The 16793-nt window shown below is 38.5% G+C and overlaps 1 protein-coding gene across 1 annotated transcript in view; it reads right to left on the reverse strand.

Moving 5' to 3' along the window:
• Window positions 1-8956: 8956 nt before the first annotated feature.
• SLC6A11 (solute carrier family 6 member 11) overlaps window positions 8957-16793 on the reverse strand; it is a 968432-nt gene continuing 960595 nt past the window's right edge. The window contains exon 15 of the mRNA XM_069206667.1: window positions 8957-14311. Coding sequence (XP_069062768.1) covers window positions 14159-14311 — 153 coding nt within the window. The 3' untranslated portion in view covers window positions 8957-14158. The remainder of the gene's footprint in view (window positions 14312-16793) is intronic.

The following is a 16793-nucleotide window of genomic DNA, read 5'->3' on the forward strand; positions in this document are numbered from 1 at the left end:
GGCTGGGTCAGTCATAGGTTATGATGCTGAGCGTGTACTATGGGAGAAAGCTGTCATAGATGTCCTTAATTTTGCGGTAGAAGAAAGTAGCTAATTTGTCACAGATGTCTTATGATGGGGGGATATTGGTGGCTTCAGAGGGAGGATTGATGCAGTTGTTGATCACCATGAAGAGTTCTCACATGTTGTGCGGAGAGGTGTTGTATCCATTCACGGAGTGCAGCTTTTTTTTCCATTCTTGATGTGTTGGTGACGGGCGGCAGTAACGGCTCCGAAGGAGACAAGGTCTTTGCTGGTTTTGCTGTTTCTCCATTTCTTCTCTAGGCGCATGCAGGTGCGTTTGGATTCTTGGAGTTCAGTGGTGATCCAGCTGGCTTTTAGGGATGCGCTTCACCCAAGTTGATCAGAAGGGGGATAAGGAGTTGGTGCTTTGGTGTTGGTGCTTTGGTAAAAAATGACCAATGGTCAGTGGTCAGATTGTCAGTTTTTTCAGGATTTGATTTAGGGGAGTCTGGTCAGCTAGTTTTTACCTGTAGCAAACAGGGAGTCCCTTATTGACACAGTTGAAGCCAGGTAAAGTTATTTTTTGTGGTGAAGTACAAGTGTGCAGCTGGGGCAGTCCTTCAGAGTGCAGTGTCCAGAAGGCCAGTCCTTCTTCGTCTTGTCTTGTTCCTGGTATGGATCTGAAGCATGGGTGCAACTCGGCCACATTTATCCTTGCTCATGGGGTGGCAAGCAAGGAGGGTACCTGCCCAATCACAGGCAGCCTCCACCTTCTTGGATGGCCACTTCCTGGGAAGTGTGGCAAAAATCAATCCCTGGGGGCAACATTTCTCAAAAATTCAACATGGCAGAAATGTAATCTTCGCGGTTAGATCTGGCTGAGCCCACCCACTGGTGTGGCTAATGTTCCTTAGTAAACCCCTTTCCTGCCCTCTCCTAACCTAATCAATGGGGCACCTGGTTATCTGGGTTTGCAGGAAATGGGGGATACCTGAGCTGCTCCAAATGTCCTTCCCTCCTTTGAACTCCAGTTTGGCTGCTCTCCCCCAATCCTATTTCACCATCTGCTGAGGCAGATCTCCTCCCCCAGGCACTTCCCTTGCCTCCGACCCCAACCACTTCATGTCTCATCAAGGCAGCCTTGCTATGCTGCCAGAGGCTGGCCAATCAGAGAAGGGCACTACAGAGATGAAGTTGGCAACTTTCAGGTAGAGTTCAAAAACTATTTCCCTGAACTAGTTACATTAAATTCAACAATGGCAAGTTGTTGGATCTATTATAACAATACGTTCAATACCAAACCTGGGATATTTAGCTTTTTTTGAGACTTTCTTAATTAAAAATAAAGTCTCCCATGTTAGCCTATGTAGTCCATTCAATATAGTGAGGGGAAAAAAATTGGCTATTTTTCCCTCACCAGAGTTTATAAAACATCTTTTATATGGTCCTGGCTTATAGTTACAGTCCTAGGGGCACAGCTTATGGGTGACATATGTAAACATAAAGGTAGTTTTAGACTTTGAAAGTCAAATTTGCAGGCAACTTTAATTTACAAGCAGCCAGCAAGGCAGCCCTGCCTTTGAAATGACGCTGGGCATCTCAGTAGTGCACCTTTGGGTGCACTACCTAAGCTATGATCCCTAAACCTACATGCCCTCCAAACACTAGGGACCTATCGGTAGCTTAAAATAGCCAATTATATTTAGGCTAATTCGCATATCCACTTTACACGGAGCACTGGCCCTGGGACTGATTAGCAGTACCCGGAGCACAGCCAAGAGTCAGTAACCACTAGTATCTGTCCAAACATTTGGGGGTGACCAGGCAGAAAGGAGGCTGTTCCTATGGTCTATTACCCCAAGATGCTTTGCTGATCTTGGGCAGTAAAACAGTGTTAGGGGATGATGATTGAAGAGTTCTCCTGGGGATGTACAAATGGAATTTCTTCTTTAGGTATTCTGAGAAGTATCTTAAAGGGCTTTATGAACAACACAGATTGACTTGAAAGCTACCCGCTTTCTTACAGGCGACCAGTAAAGATCTACAATGACATGAAAAAACTGATTGAATTTTAGAATCCTTATAAGAAGAGGCGTTGTTGCATTCTGTAATAGATGCAAGTTATTTAGCAGCCTTCTTCAAATGTCCATATAAAGAGTGTTATAGTAATCTAGATTATAGATTACAAATGGATTGATAACTTTTTTTTGATAATCAAGTGGAATAAAACCAGGATCTTTCTCAAAGGACATAAAAGGATGAGGCAATCTGGATTCAAAAGTAAGTTTTCTTTGTTAGAAACAACCCTAGCTTCATCCTTGCTGGCCTACTCGTTCAAACTGTCAACTCAGCAATCCTGAGCACTCACATTGTACTCTATTCTAGCTGACATCATATTCCACAGAAGGCTGAAGGCACAACACTGCTCTTACCTTGATGAGCAGTTTCCATCTTTGTCATCTCTTGTAACCTAGCTTCCTGGACCTTGGAGGATAGGAGTAGTGGCAGTGTGTCCTGTGGTCAATAGCCTTTTTACGGGTGTGAGATTACCCAATGGTGTTATTGATATGTGTGAATGAAGTTTGAGGAGCCCATGGTCACACTGAACATAATTTCTCAGTGTGCTATGGGCACAAATCATGGCAATAGAATGAGGAATGTTGCGGAAAAGCTGTCTAGCAATCTGAGGTATGGTTCTCCTTATAAGAAACCTCTCTGAATCTATTGCACCAATCAATCTGTGTTTGCACATCGAACTGTTCTTCTCTTCAAACGTTTTCAGAACCTGAACTTCCTATTTCTTCCAGTTGATCACTGGAGTGACCTGCTATTCCAATTGGAGTAATAAGTGCAGGAAAGGATATTTAACTTGGGGATATTAAATTTGTCTGATATATGATGTTGGACCACTGGTTCTGGGCACTCTCTTTTGTCCCTGAAAGAGGAATTATTGAACTACAACAGCTGTGAGGTTAATAAGCTTTACCATTGTGGTAGTGCCCAAACATCCTTTCTGAGGAGCTATGTGATCCATGAACATCTAGAGCATATATTCAATATTGTCATTCAGTTTGCAATGCATACATTGTTACTTTGAACTCATTCAATGACATGTAACCTTAATTTCCTTCTCTTTATATACCTTTTAATATTCCAAATCCAGTACCTATGTTTTTTTTGTCTCCACTCCATTATGATTGTCATTAGTAAGCTGTTTAGCGCTGGAGGCTGAGTTCCAAGGGTTGTGAGTTTATGCTTTAGAGACTATAAACTGCACTGAATGACCTAAAGCCACAACACTAAAAACCAGCTCATCAATATAGCCTGGAGAGTTGACCTATTTTTCATTCTGGTCCTGCTACCTCATTAAAGGCTGAGCAAAGATATTTGAATTTGTATGGCTTTGTGCAACCTTCCAAGGGTTTTCAAGACAATTGCATCCACTGTATTTCGTTCCTCATTCTCTGGGTTTAGTGTTTGTTTTATGATTTTCTAAATTCAAACTGAGGAACAATGGAATAACAAATGCAAACAAAACATTTTTGGTTTGATGTGTAGCATACCTTTATTGTTATTAAATGATGCTTCTTCAAATATGAGGCACAAAGCCTTATACCTTCTGTTGAATAGACATTTCACCTTATTGGTGGTTTTTGTGGCATTTACAAAAAGGCATAAATATCATATAATCCATGGCCGAATTGAGTGCACAGTTCCCCATCCCATTTAACAAGTGCACACATTAGAACCTAGTTGCATTACTGGTGTTTAAAAATGAATAAGTGAATTACTGCATTGTTTTTTTAATATGGGCTATTCTTCCCACACACCCTACCTATGGACTTAAACAGAACATATAGGCTCTTTTGTTTTTTAATTATACAATACATATGGCATTTTCTTCTACTACATATCAAAAAATTATCACATTGACATTATTTTATTTTCACATTTTGTCTCCAAAAAGGTAAACAAATACTAGTAGGAAATATGCACAAAAATGTTCTTAAAAAATCATTAAAGTGTTAAATAAGTCAGATATTAAATTTGCACATTTACAAGCACAACACTTTAGACATTAGTAACACTGAGTAATGGTTTAGACCATGCCTTACCACATATATGTGAATAAAGCTATTTGTGAAGGAGCTCATAGCAGCAGCATAGGGACTATGTTTTACCTGGTGCTTATGGACATTTTTGAGAGAGTATATCACTTGGAAATTGATAATAAAATTAAATTTCTGAATAATGTAATCCAAGCAGAAAAATGGATATCCTCATAAATCATCATAATTTAATTTTTGTGACAATTCCCAATTCTGAGCAATGTCATTTTCAAGAAGTTGGTTTGAATAGTTCATTTGCTAAACACTGAATTGGAAGATGGGGGTCACGGTATGTGTATGTAGTTTGAACCACATATATTCAAGGTATATTATTTTCTAACATTGAAATATTAATTTGGCATGCATGTTATTGCTAAGAATTATGTTATTTCATGTTCTACAAAATAAGATGTATGTGCATACGTAGGAGAGTCTGAGTGAATGTAAAAACATGTATAAAATGTACAATAAAATTCTTTTGAAATTAGACATTTTATTCACTATCCCTTTATCTCAATTTTGTGATATCCTGCACCTGGGATTATTTTGCACATTGAGGATATCACTGTGCCTATATTCTGACATATTTCCAATACTGTGCATTTATTTTCATGTAATGTATTAAATCTTTCATGTTAATATTTCGCAAGTGTTAATAAATCCCAAAAGATATTATTATTATTATTATTATTAATATTATTATTATGTTTGGAAAGTCTGTGAAAGTTGGCGATGGGCAGCTTAAATATTATGAAACTGGTGATATTTACATCAATTTATCCACATTAGTTGTAGTGTTTCCTTTTCCCTGAGAGGGGTGCATTTCATACTTGGACTCAGGTAATCGGACTTGGCACAAACTGAAAAAGTGGGTCCTTGTGCAAGACTTAAATTCAGTTTGAGGCCCAAACCCCGTAAGCCTTCCAACAGCACTGCACACCAATAAGTGTATAAATGAGGCCCATCGATGCTGCAGATGTTCAGCTCGTATTAAAAATAGACATTTGCCATGCATTGATCATGTTCAATTTAAGCGAACGATCCTGAAAGTGATCAACCACACAAAAATTATTTTGGATGCCATCCCCATCACACTGCTTTCAAAACTCAGAATACTGATGAACTACAATCTACTAGACACCTAGACCTGAATTACATTGCTGCAGCACTTCATCCTGGTCCGCAATGGGTGCACCATAATCAGGTGCACCTGTCCCAGACAACAACTGTGCCCATGGTAAAAGAAATTGTATGTGCTGTCCCTTCTTCAGGGGCAAACTGACCCCTGTACTGAGGACAGTGCAGCATTATTAGATTTACAGGAGATTACAAACCACAGAAATATCTTTTGAAGTAGGGGGAATTTCATGATTTAACTAGAAGAGCTGGAGCACCAACAGGCAGGAGCAGTGTGCAATTGTGTTTGGCAGTTGGGTGATCCATCAGGGGTCCCTGATGCCGAGGCAAAAGACAACTTCATAGGGACGCACTAACTGCACCACTTTCTAAGCATGAAGGGGCATATTTGTACTTGGCTTGCATTGAATTAGTGCAATTTGTTTGTAAGCTAATTCAGAGCAAACCTAATTCCATAGTCATACTTTGGCGCTAGACACGTCTAGCACCAAAGAAACAGAGTTAAAGTCATTTTTGGGACGTGGAAACCTACCTTGCATCAATGAGATGCAGGGTAGGCGTTGCTGGCTGAAAATTTTCAGTATGGCCTTAGCACCCAATTCAGCCCCCCATGGTAAAATCAAGCACAGGGATGGGGGCCTTGAATAATGGCGCTAAGCTTGTTTAGCGCCATTATTTAACACCTGGGTATAGGCAGGCGTTAGGGGTCCTGTGGGTATGTTTCCATGGTCAGAGACCATCAAAAGAGCCCACAGGTGCCCTTCCCTGGCCCCAGGGACACACCCATCCACCCTCACCCACACCAGGAGGTCAGCCAAGGATGCGGGACATTAGTCTGGGGGGCATGCCTCCTGTGTTCACCAAGACAGGAGTCATGTCCACATGGTTTTAACGTCAGAAAATTACACTAGTCTGGGTAGAGGCATATTTATGCCACTGTCCATACTAGCATCATCCTTTGATGCTAAACCCCCCCGTTCCCCTTACTCCTCCCCCACCTGGTTAGCATCCTTTTTCAAGACGCTAGCCAGACCTTACCGCCGGCTAATGTCATACCATAAATATGATGCCCGCCTGGCGTCTTGGGATGCGGTAGCCAGCGATATACTCTTTAACACTAAACTGCATTAGAGCAGTGTAGCTTCAAAAAGTATAAATCAGGGCCGAAATGTGCACTAATGTGAATGGTATTGAATAAAGTGCCTCACAAGCATCTGCAGCCTCTTGTGTAATTTGGAAGCCCCCAAAGGCATAAACAAATACGTGCAAACACCTATTACACTCCATATCCACTTCCGTAATACAGCCTCTTGTACCAAACACAATGATTGACAATTCTCCATATCAACAGAAATGTGCAACTCTTCAGGAGTACGGAAGCACCTCTGCCACAAAACGCTCTTGCTTTGCCTGGCTAACAACCTACTTAAAGCAGTGACTGCAAAAAACAAAACATGCTTAGATTTAATATAGAAGTATTAGCCTCATTTTTGTGCAAAGGGAAAAACAGCCAAAGAAGAAATACTAAAATAAACATAGCCATTGTCAGACAAATAAAGCCCAAGACATAGCTACAGAAGTGGTAGCAAACTTGCCCAACAACAGATAGAACAATGATGACGTTCAATACTGAAAGAAAGAAAGAAAGAAAGAAAGAAAGAAAGAAAGAAAGAAAGAAAGAAAGAAAGAAACCTAAATATAAGATGAAAAATAAAATAATATTTGCAGAATCTGTTCTGGTTAATAACTAATATGCCTACTCTTTGTCAAAAGGCCAAGACAAACACTTGAAACAATCCCTCTGCATATGTTATAGCACTCTGAGTCACCTTTTGTTGAACTTCACCACTTTACTTGAAGTTCATGTGATTGTTTTCTTCATAGCAGCTACTGAAAGCATCTAGTTCTGTATCCTAGAGCGTCTATCTCTACATGTATGATGTAATAATCAAGAGTTAGTTCTGCTGATGCAACCACCACTTTTAAAATGAGGTTCTTTATTAATGAGTAGACGAAGGTTGCCATTTTCCAAGATAACTCAATGTTTATTTTTTCTAAGTGAATTTGGAATTGTGTGTTAGATATCCAGATGCCCTTGGAACTTTCTATAGTATAGTCGTAGCACTAAGATTAAATTTCATGTATATTTTGGGCTATTGAATGAATATACTTAGCGATGCCTGGCAAATGAAAGGCAAGCCATAATGTCTGTCTAAGTACTGTAACAGAAAAAAAAAAGTTTTAATCTACAAAGTAATGTATTAAAATTACAGTAAGTCCTTAGCAGTGATAATTTTACATTAAATACTTGTGTCTTTCTTCATTAAAAATGTTTGATGGTAAATAAAATACATTTACTTCTAAGGTATAGACAGAGAAATGTAGGCATGGCATAAATAATCATGAATATGCCATGTATCCTAGGTACTGCCACTATCTAGGGATTAAAAAAGCCTTATGACTCTAGAGTCATTCACCTTTTTACTCTTGCCCTTTTACTCATGCTCAATGCACCTATTGTCACAGATAAATCCAGTTTTAGCTAAATTCAGTATCTTTCCAGTTGACAGCTTTTAAGGCTTTTCTCTAATTTGAAACAAACCCACAATTGAGCATTTGAAGGGGCTCTTCTTTATTGTTTAAGTGTAGTTCAACGTTCTAACATCTCTTCAACCTGTCCTGTGAGTCACCTTGGATAAAGTAGTTCACATAGTCCTATTACTATGTATTAAGTCCCTCTTTATATTGTCAGGTACAAGCCTCCTTGCATTACATCCGTTCTAATGATATGCCCTCCGAATATTGAGTAGAAAGTATTGGTGGTACTTACCTAATTCCACATAAACAGACCTTGACTATATTAATATCTTCAAGGTACTCAGATGTGATATTAAGAATAGTGAATCTATACTTTCTCCATATGCCCTTAATTTTCAATAGTTTGCGCCCCAATATTTTATCCATGATGTTTGTGTACCACAATATTCATATTCTTCATATTCAATATAGTAGTCAAATAAAAAAACAGAATATGCAATTCTAAAAAAATAGTTACCTCTCATCCACGTTTAGTTATGGGGCTCTTACCATTCTTTTAATCTCCTTTATCATTGAACTTGCTTGTGAGCAGTGTCTAAGACTGATCAACCATATGATAATAGTGACACTCTACTGAACAAAACTTTACTGAAACTAAATGTGTGTTTTCCTACATTGGACAACATAACAAGTTGAATTTGTGTTGGTCTTGTCCCTTTCATGTTAATGTGGCCTGCTGCTATTATGCAAGGATTAACTGTGTGTGCTGAGATTTAGAACAACTACAGAACTATATGAAATGAAATACATCTATTTGCACCATTTTGCTGCTACAGAATGGAGAATAATAATATTAAACCAGTATGCATCATAGAAAGGTTTTAGAACTACTGGGATACAAGTTGGCAATCCAGATTTGGAAACAATCTGTAACACATATTTTGTTTAGAAGTGCATCTAAGTGTGTGATCTACATTTCAAGAAAGTAGTATTTATCCATAAAGAGGTATTATTTAAAATATGCTGTTTTGCAGAACATGCACTAACTCTGGAAAATTTGGAGTGAAATGTATACACTTTAGACAGTGTAATTGCTGAAAACGAACATACAGTCTGCCTTCACACATACATTATATGCCCTAAGATGTAAAATAATTTTGTCTCTTTTTGATCTAGGCCTTAAACTTGGACACCTATTCAGATTTGAACATTGAATTAATTTTATTGCATCCTCTTTCCACTGCGTTAATATTAAAAATTAATGTGAAATGATTATGCTTTATTAATTACCCTACTCCAAATAATAAGCTTTATTTGTTTATTGAACAAGCAGCAAACATATTGAAAATTGACTTTCTCATTTTAAATAACCATATACTGATAATAGCGAAGTACAACAGCCTGCCAGTATTAACACCACGTAGAATGCAGACTCCAACACTAGCATGGTTATACTATACCTTAAGATAGTGAGACCTATCATTTCTACAAAAGCTAACCCAGACCATATTTGATCCCTGAGATTTTTATCAAAAAGTCATCAGTTTTTGGGCAGGGATCCCAGACAAGGTTCGTAATGCAACGTTGGCATGAAATTTTACTTTCTCATCTAGCAGCTCTCAGCTAGTATTGTCCTGCTGCATAAAATGGGGAGCTGGGGATTAACTAGCCAATTACAGACTGATTTCCCTTTTGGACCGAGTTCGAAATTTCTTTGGCCAGTTTTTGCTCAACTGTTTACAGGGTTGGGTTAACACAAATTATATCCTACTAGATGCCCCAGCTGGTATTTAGAAGAGCGCTAGGTACAGCTGACAGGGAACTGAACCACATATTCACTGTGAAAAATATATCCAAATAAGAGGTCCGCCTATATCTGATCTCTGTTGATTTAAAACAACTATTCATTTGGTCAGTAGGCGCAAACTTTTGAATGAACAACAACCTCTATGCATCGATCAGTCTTTTTTACAGCTATTAAATGCATTTATATGGAAACAATGATCTGTATCACTATGGGCAATCTGGAGGATGTAATGATAGTTTTGTTATTCCATCCGGTGTTTGCCACGTTTGTGTAGTGACTCCTCTAGTGACTCCTCTTTTATTTAGCCTTTTCATAAATGATGTTGCGCCATTCAACTGTGATGGTGCAAAACTGCTTGGCAAAAAAAATCCCATTCTCCTCTACGTGGATGATGCAATTCTACTATCATTGACAGAGAACTTGGTACACATGTTGCTTGATAAAGTTGTAAGTGTTTCTATTAATATTTTAAAATTGACATTCATGTTGATGTAGTCTGTCCCCTCATATGGAAAACTTCAGAACATGTGAAAGTGAGTGATTGTGACTACTTAGATATTTAATAGCACGAGAACCTTGACTGGCTCTCCTACAAAGAAAAAGTTGCAGTTACACTTAAACCAACCTCCACTGAATCCTTGAGTTCAAACTGAATGTTTTGAAGTCCAACATTAAGTGTGGCACTACATGTATTTTGGCAGCATTGGTAGCAAAAGCTTAAAATGGTGCCAAAATGTGAGGCTATAAGAGGGTCCAGGAGATGAAAGTAATGGAAAATAACTTTCTATGCTCCTTGCTAAAGTTAAAACCTAGTACCCTATTTCCAAAGCAAAGATGTGAAAAATGTGTATAATTGTTTCTTTCCTACCTTGTGGCAGATAATATATTTTGTCTGGGCTACTAAAATATTGGTGTTTTACAGATGGCCGTATATAAAGAAAGCACACAAATGGAGTATCTGTATCAAATCTGTATAAAAAAATCTCAGTATGTTTACACGGCTGACACAGAATCAGACATCTGGATGCATCCATAGCCTTAAAGCTAAAGGTTGCACCAATTCCAGCGGTTGTCTACTGGCAACTCGTGCTGCACAATATATATTTTCTTAATCTTAGCAAGACTGAGAGCCACCACATCTTTTTCAAAAATAAGTCTATTTCCAAAGCTGTCTTTGGGTTGATTCTAATTCATTGTATAGTGCAACGCCTGAAAACGTTCTCAGTGTGGTGCTAGACATTGCAATCAGGAAACATGGTAGTGAAAAAGTCCAAAGGCACACAATTCCCTTGACTGGGGACTAAACTGTGTACTTGACAAATGAAGTTTAAAATGGCCCGAGATGTTATAGATTATACACCAAAACACTGTATGCATGCCCTGTCTCCCGGTAAAATTCCATTGCCTTCAACATAATGTATGCACCAGTCTAGAGATAATAAAAGTGAGGTGACAGCCACCAAACAACAATTTAGGCCAAACCACAAAAATAAATCATTGCGTTTTTTTAAGGTGATACCATACCCCTCATTTTCAGGCAGAGGTTTACTCCTTCAATCAATAAAGGAAACATCTTTAGAATTAGCGATGATGTCCTTAAATTGCCTTTTTATTACATGTGGGTACACTAAGGCCCATATTTATACTATTTTAGTGCTGCATTTGCGTCGTTTTTTATGCAAAATCGACGCAAACTTACAAAATAGAACAGTATTTGGAGTTTTGCTGCTTTTGCGTAAAAAAACAACGCAAATGCGGCAATAAAGTATAAATATGGGCCGAGGTGCCCACTATCTTCAGGTGGTCGGAATTAATGGAGATTTCTGGTTGGGTCATGCATACTCACTCAGTGATTACGGGTCCAAATGACTGATAATTCCTCATTCTCCAGCGCATTTTCCTCTATAGGCATTCGCTGCTGTCATCAACTGAAATCTCGCAGGAAAACATGAGAGGAAACGTAGGAGGTAACAGGGTTACCAACCGCTTTAGGAATAATGAGTGAGGTAAAGTCACAATCCTTCTGCAAATGGCATAAGTTTTTTTTTATATGTGTAGTAAGACTTCGAATGTCACAACTTTTGTCAAATTTTAAAAATATGCAATTGCAAAAATATGCAAATACATATTCTTGTGATGCAAAACTAGGATATAAATTACCAAGCTAAAACGTTTTCTTTTATCTATTTATTTCTCCGATTATATTTTAGAATATTCTATCTCATACAGGGCGGGATGCTCTAAGAACATTATTGCCCTTCTGCCTTGAGGTACACTGGTTGTTAAAGGTCCTCACCCTGGGTGTGGGTACTCACCAGGGGCTCGGCCACATACTAGGGTTCAGGGCCTTAAACTTCCATTATAGCCTTTGAGAGCAGACTAGATGATTTATTACAACCTTCTATAGAATCTGATATTAGCTTTGCCAATTACTGGGCTTAGAATTTGGGCAACATATATTGTTGGTTGCCTGCATTGTAAACCTTCCTGAGCTGAGTGAACCTGTAGAGCAGGTATATAAGACAGATGGGCAAAGTAGGCATACATGTAAACATTTGGGGAGGGACATTGAAAGAATGACTGCCACATGCAATTTAGCATTACCAACTAGTAATGGACTCGGCATAGGGCAATAATACTGATAGGTAATGACAAGTTGTTCAGATTTGCATGAAAAAGAACATTAAGTCCTTAAGTCAATGACAATCAAATCAGTCAGAAGCACAATGTGCCCTTTTACATTTTTCCGGAGTCCTACGTCACTTTTTGTTTTACGGAAATAGCCTACCTATTTAATATCTATTGCATGTGAACAATCATGTAAATTATGGGATTATTTTCCCCATGAACATATTCCATATTAATAAAAGAAGCACATTGGCCAAAGGCCATCCGGACTTGCGAAATGAGTTCAAAGACAAAAAGAAAAAACATTTTCTTTTACCTCATCTGAGTTCCCGTAGGCAGAAGGGATCCCTGTTCACTTTCAAATGCACATGAGAAAGTCCCTGAATTGATAGTGACAGGAAACTAGCAGCTATACTGTCCTAAATATGCAAAGGCTCCCTGATCCTTGATGGCTCCACCAGCACAGAATTTCACCATAATATTGAGTTTTAGATATTTAGCACGCCACAATATCATGTCCAGAAGTTCGATTACCACACAAGGTGAGTTTAAATGGGTACGTATATATTTACTATCCACAACATCTACATGCATTGACAGTACTTTGAACTGACTTTAAACTGACGTTGCGTGAGCACACATGCAGCAGATGGTGTTGTTGTTAGGCGTGGCTTGACTGTATGTGGAACCTATTACTCCTAATACTTTCAAACATACAAAGAGTGTGCTTAAGCTCTGCCCAGATAAGTATTTATTCCTCTCACCTCATGCTATTAGCTATTTAGGCCCATATTTATAGTTTTGTAGCTCCGCATTTTGACGCAAAAACGGCACTAACTTACAAAATACAATTGTACTTTGCAAGTTTGCACCGCTTTTGCGTAAAAGAATGACGCAAATGCGGCGCTAAAAAAGTATAAATATGGGCCTTAGTGTATTATTCCACTTCCTATGGATTGATTACATTGAAATCGGTTAAAGACTAGTTTATTTGTTAAAAGTAGACTGAAGCTTCACTTAATAAATTATTCAGCTTATAAGTGCACTGTATATTTTAATAGTTGTTTGCTTTGTTTTTTCACTCCGGCAGGCTTATTAATGCTGTTGTTGGAATTGAAGCCGGAACAGTTGGCATTGCCAGTGCTTGTCTGTTTTTGGGCCGTATATCACTGGTTTGTATATGATACTCCTTCTGCCGGGCTCAAATACAAATCAGTGCCATGCACCTTTCTAAAATATGGCGCCATGAGTCACATTTGATGGAAATTAACCTGTAAAGGTTTTATTCGTCTTTAAGCCATTACTGTGACCCTTTTGCATACAGGCATGTTAAAAACTAGCGATTTCCTTGTGAGGAATTTTCTAATATGTCAGAATATAATGAAACTGTGTTTTGTTTTCTAGGTATAAAAATAGCTGCTGAACTAGAAGCCTCTGGGTATAGTGGAAAGGTAAACTTATCCGTGTGATAAGACAACATCTAGTGCGTGATACAGAAATATATTACAGTCACAGCTTTGTGAATACCACCTTAAGGATGTGCCAAGGTCATTATAGCTCTCTTTATAAACATACATTAGAAGCTGGAATGGTCTGGAATGTTTACATATTAGAAACAGATCAGTATAACACAATGCCTTCAAAAAATCTCAAGTATAAAAGTTTTACAGCACATTATACAAACAGTGTTTTTCTAAAGGTCCTATAAAACATGTACCAAACTCACAATATTCCAGGAAGTCAACACTTGAAAATACCATACAATAAAGGTCTATAAGCAGTTACTTACATAATATTTAAAAAAAAAACACTTTAAACATGTATACAATGTTCACTTTAAAATTAACGTGTTAATACGTTTGTGCAAAACAGGCGAACTTCTAAAATTAAGTGGTGTCTCGATTTTATTTTACATAAAAAAGAAAAGGTGCTTCGTTCAGAAGTGTGTCTCTTTTTCTGTGATGGCAGATATGTTTCCGTCACCTCTCAGTTTAGCCTCACAGTCATTTACTATACTGGTACATGTTCCTGTCGCAACTTTTCCTCTCATCTTCAGGTCTGGACTTGGCTGGATCAGTTTCTTTAATTTCTGTAAATTGGCAAAGAAAATGCATCAGAGGTGTAAACCTTAATTGTCAGGTTAAGTGTGCATCTTCTAAATATAACAAAACAATGTATGGCTTCCGGGAGCAATATTGTGCTCTGGATGGCCTACAGTTTAAAAGCACTGCAGCGAATCATGGCAGGGATAAGTGCCTTTGCCATGGAGGAAGACAAATTTGTATTACTTTAGAGAAGTGGACCCTTTAAGTGTGTGTTATAAGCCCACCGTGGATGTCATTTAGGGGTCTCCAGAAGCTACCGTCTATGGCTTACCTCTTGTGACCCCTGGCACTGACTTGGTGAGTCTTAGCACTGGAGGTAGAAAAATCAGCGCCAAAAATACCGGAGCAGCTCATAGTGCTGAGAATTAAGGCTCCTTGTTTTTCATCTGTTTTTTGTTACCCTAATAGTGAACATTTAATAAGTGCCCTTTCACATCTATGTGACAATTGAGCTTTTAAATACACATCTTGATCTACGTTTCTCACAGGAGACGCCCATCCTCCAAGTCCTCAATAGAAGAGATCTGGCTCAATCACTCTCTACAATTCAGAGCACGTATTATGTCTCACCACTTTTGAAGATCATTTCAGCACTTCAAATTAGGTAGTAGGTAAAATGGGCATTTGTTGCAAGAACGTGGGTCTCATACCTCACATAAAGGCAAAATGCATACTGTCAAAAAGTTTAAGCCAGCGTGTATGCTGTGACAGCAGTTTTCACAACTCATTAAGGGAAAGCACTAGCAAGGGCCATCTGCTAGCAGGCAAATGCTAGTTAGCCTCCTGAATTCCCAGGCAAATAAAGTGTAACTAACGTTTTAAAAGCCGCATTCCTAAATATGTACTAAAAATTTGAATTTGTCCATTAATTTATTTTTTAATAATTATTCAAAATAGTTAATTAATTGCCTCTATAACAGCAGAAGCGTGACGGTTCGTATTCTAAATGTAAGTTTTTCTCATTGGCCTCCCTCAGCCCTTTACCATGAAGAAAGCTCTTAGGGGCTATTCTTTGTACGTACATGCACATTTATAAAATCTAGACAAACTACCTTGAGGGCTACAAGGTATACATATGGGCCACTTCCTTAAGATTCAAAAGTAGAGTTCCTTCATGTCAAAAAGGTTTTTTGATAGGTCCACCTAAATGTTTTAAATCACATCAATCCAGTTACACATAGAGACCTCAAGCCATGTTTTCCTTGTCGATGGTAAAACGAATGCTCCAGTCCACAGGTAACATTTATTTTCCATGCCATTGGTGCATTTTCCTGTAGCATATACAGTGACCGTGTTGTTCAGTTAAATATGTCAATTTAAGAATTAGCCACTTTTGTATCCATGTTTTAGGGGCCAGAGCACATATACTGAGCAGTTAGAGCAGAACTTCTATGTAAAGGTAAACAACCAGTACTATCAGTGGGCAAAAAAATGGGATGACCACCCTGAAAGAGGCACTGTTTAACACCGGTGTTGTGTTACATTAATCACACAGTTACTATGCAGTTGTAATGGAACTTCAGCATTGTCAGTTAATATGATGTCTTCAGGGTTAAGCTGATGTGAGCTCACTCCCTCAGGACATTCAGGATCACAGGCTGTATGATTTCACTTCCTGTAATGTGATTCAGGGCAAACGATGTGTGATGTTGTGAAAACGTTAATTATTAATTGGGGTGGAAGGCAGTCCACCAAACTTTATATTACTACTATCTTGTTAGTAAATTAAAACCTGAGCTCAACTTCTGCTACTATGGCACAGAGTAGACAAGCGCTAAGAAAATGTTTAAAGCATTTATAAGTACCAAAATAGTTAAAAATCAAAAACAAAACACAACATTAATACCACTCTATATTATAAAACTAGATTTAAAAAATAGTGAACAAAGTGACAACAATTCAATGAGGTAGTGAACACATGTATTCCTGATGTTTTAAGTAAAAACAGTTCCAAAAAGAACAAAGCACAAGTGTTAGTCAATGGTCACAGTAGACCAGGACCTAGATGTGATTTTTAGCCAACCACAATGGAATGTGGGTTGGAAACACCAACCAGTAGTGACCCAGTTGGAGGTTTTATCTAGATGTTTTCTGGAAGACAGAATCCCTCAGCAGGGCAAGTCAGCAGATTGTATTCATTGAGGTCTCAATAATATCAGATAGGTGTTATGGAGGCAAGCCAGCAGGTTGTATCCTTGAAGGGCTCCATGATATTGTCTAGGCGTTAAACAAGGTTAAATGATGCATTTGGTTTTGGCAGGAAAATCTCTGAGCAGGAACATTTCAATTGTGCGCTCAGGGAAGCCTTTATGCCAAATGGATACTTTTGGTACCTTTGCACGGTCCAGAATTTTCATCTTCAGACTTAGGCCCTCATTGCAACCGTGGCCATAAATGCTGCCTACCGCCGTGCTGATGGCCGCCAACATACCGTGACCGAGTCGGAAATCCGCTATGGATACTATG

Source organism: Pleurodeles waltl, chromosome 9 (assembly GCF_031143425.1).
Source record: "Pleurodeles waltl isolate 20211129_DDA chromosome 9, aPleWal1.hap1.20221129, whole genome shotgun sequence".
Taxonomy (NCBI): domain Eukaryota; kingdom Metazoa; phylum Chordata; class Amphibia; order Caudata; family Salamandridae; genus Pleurodeles; species Pleurodeles waltl.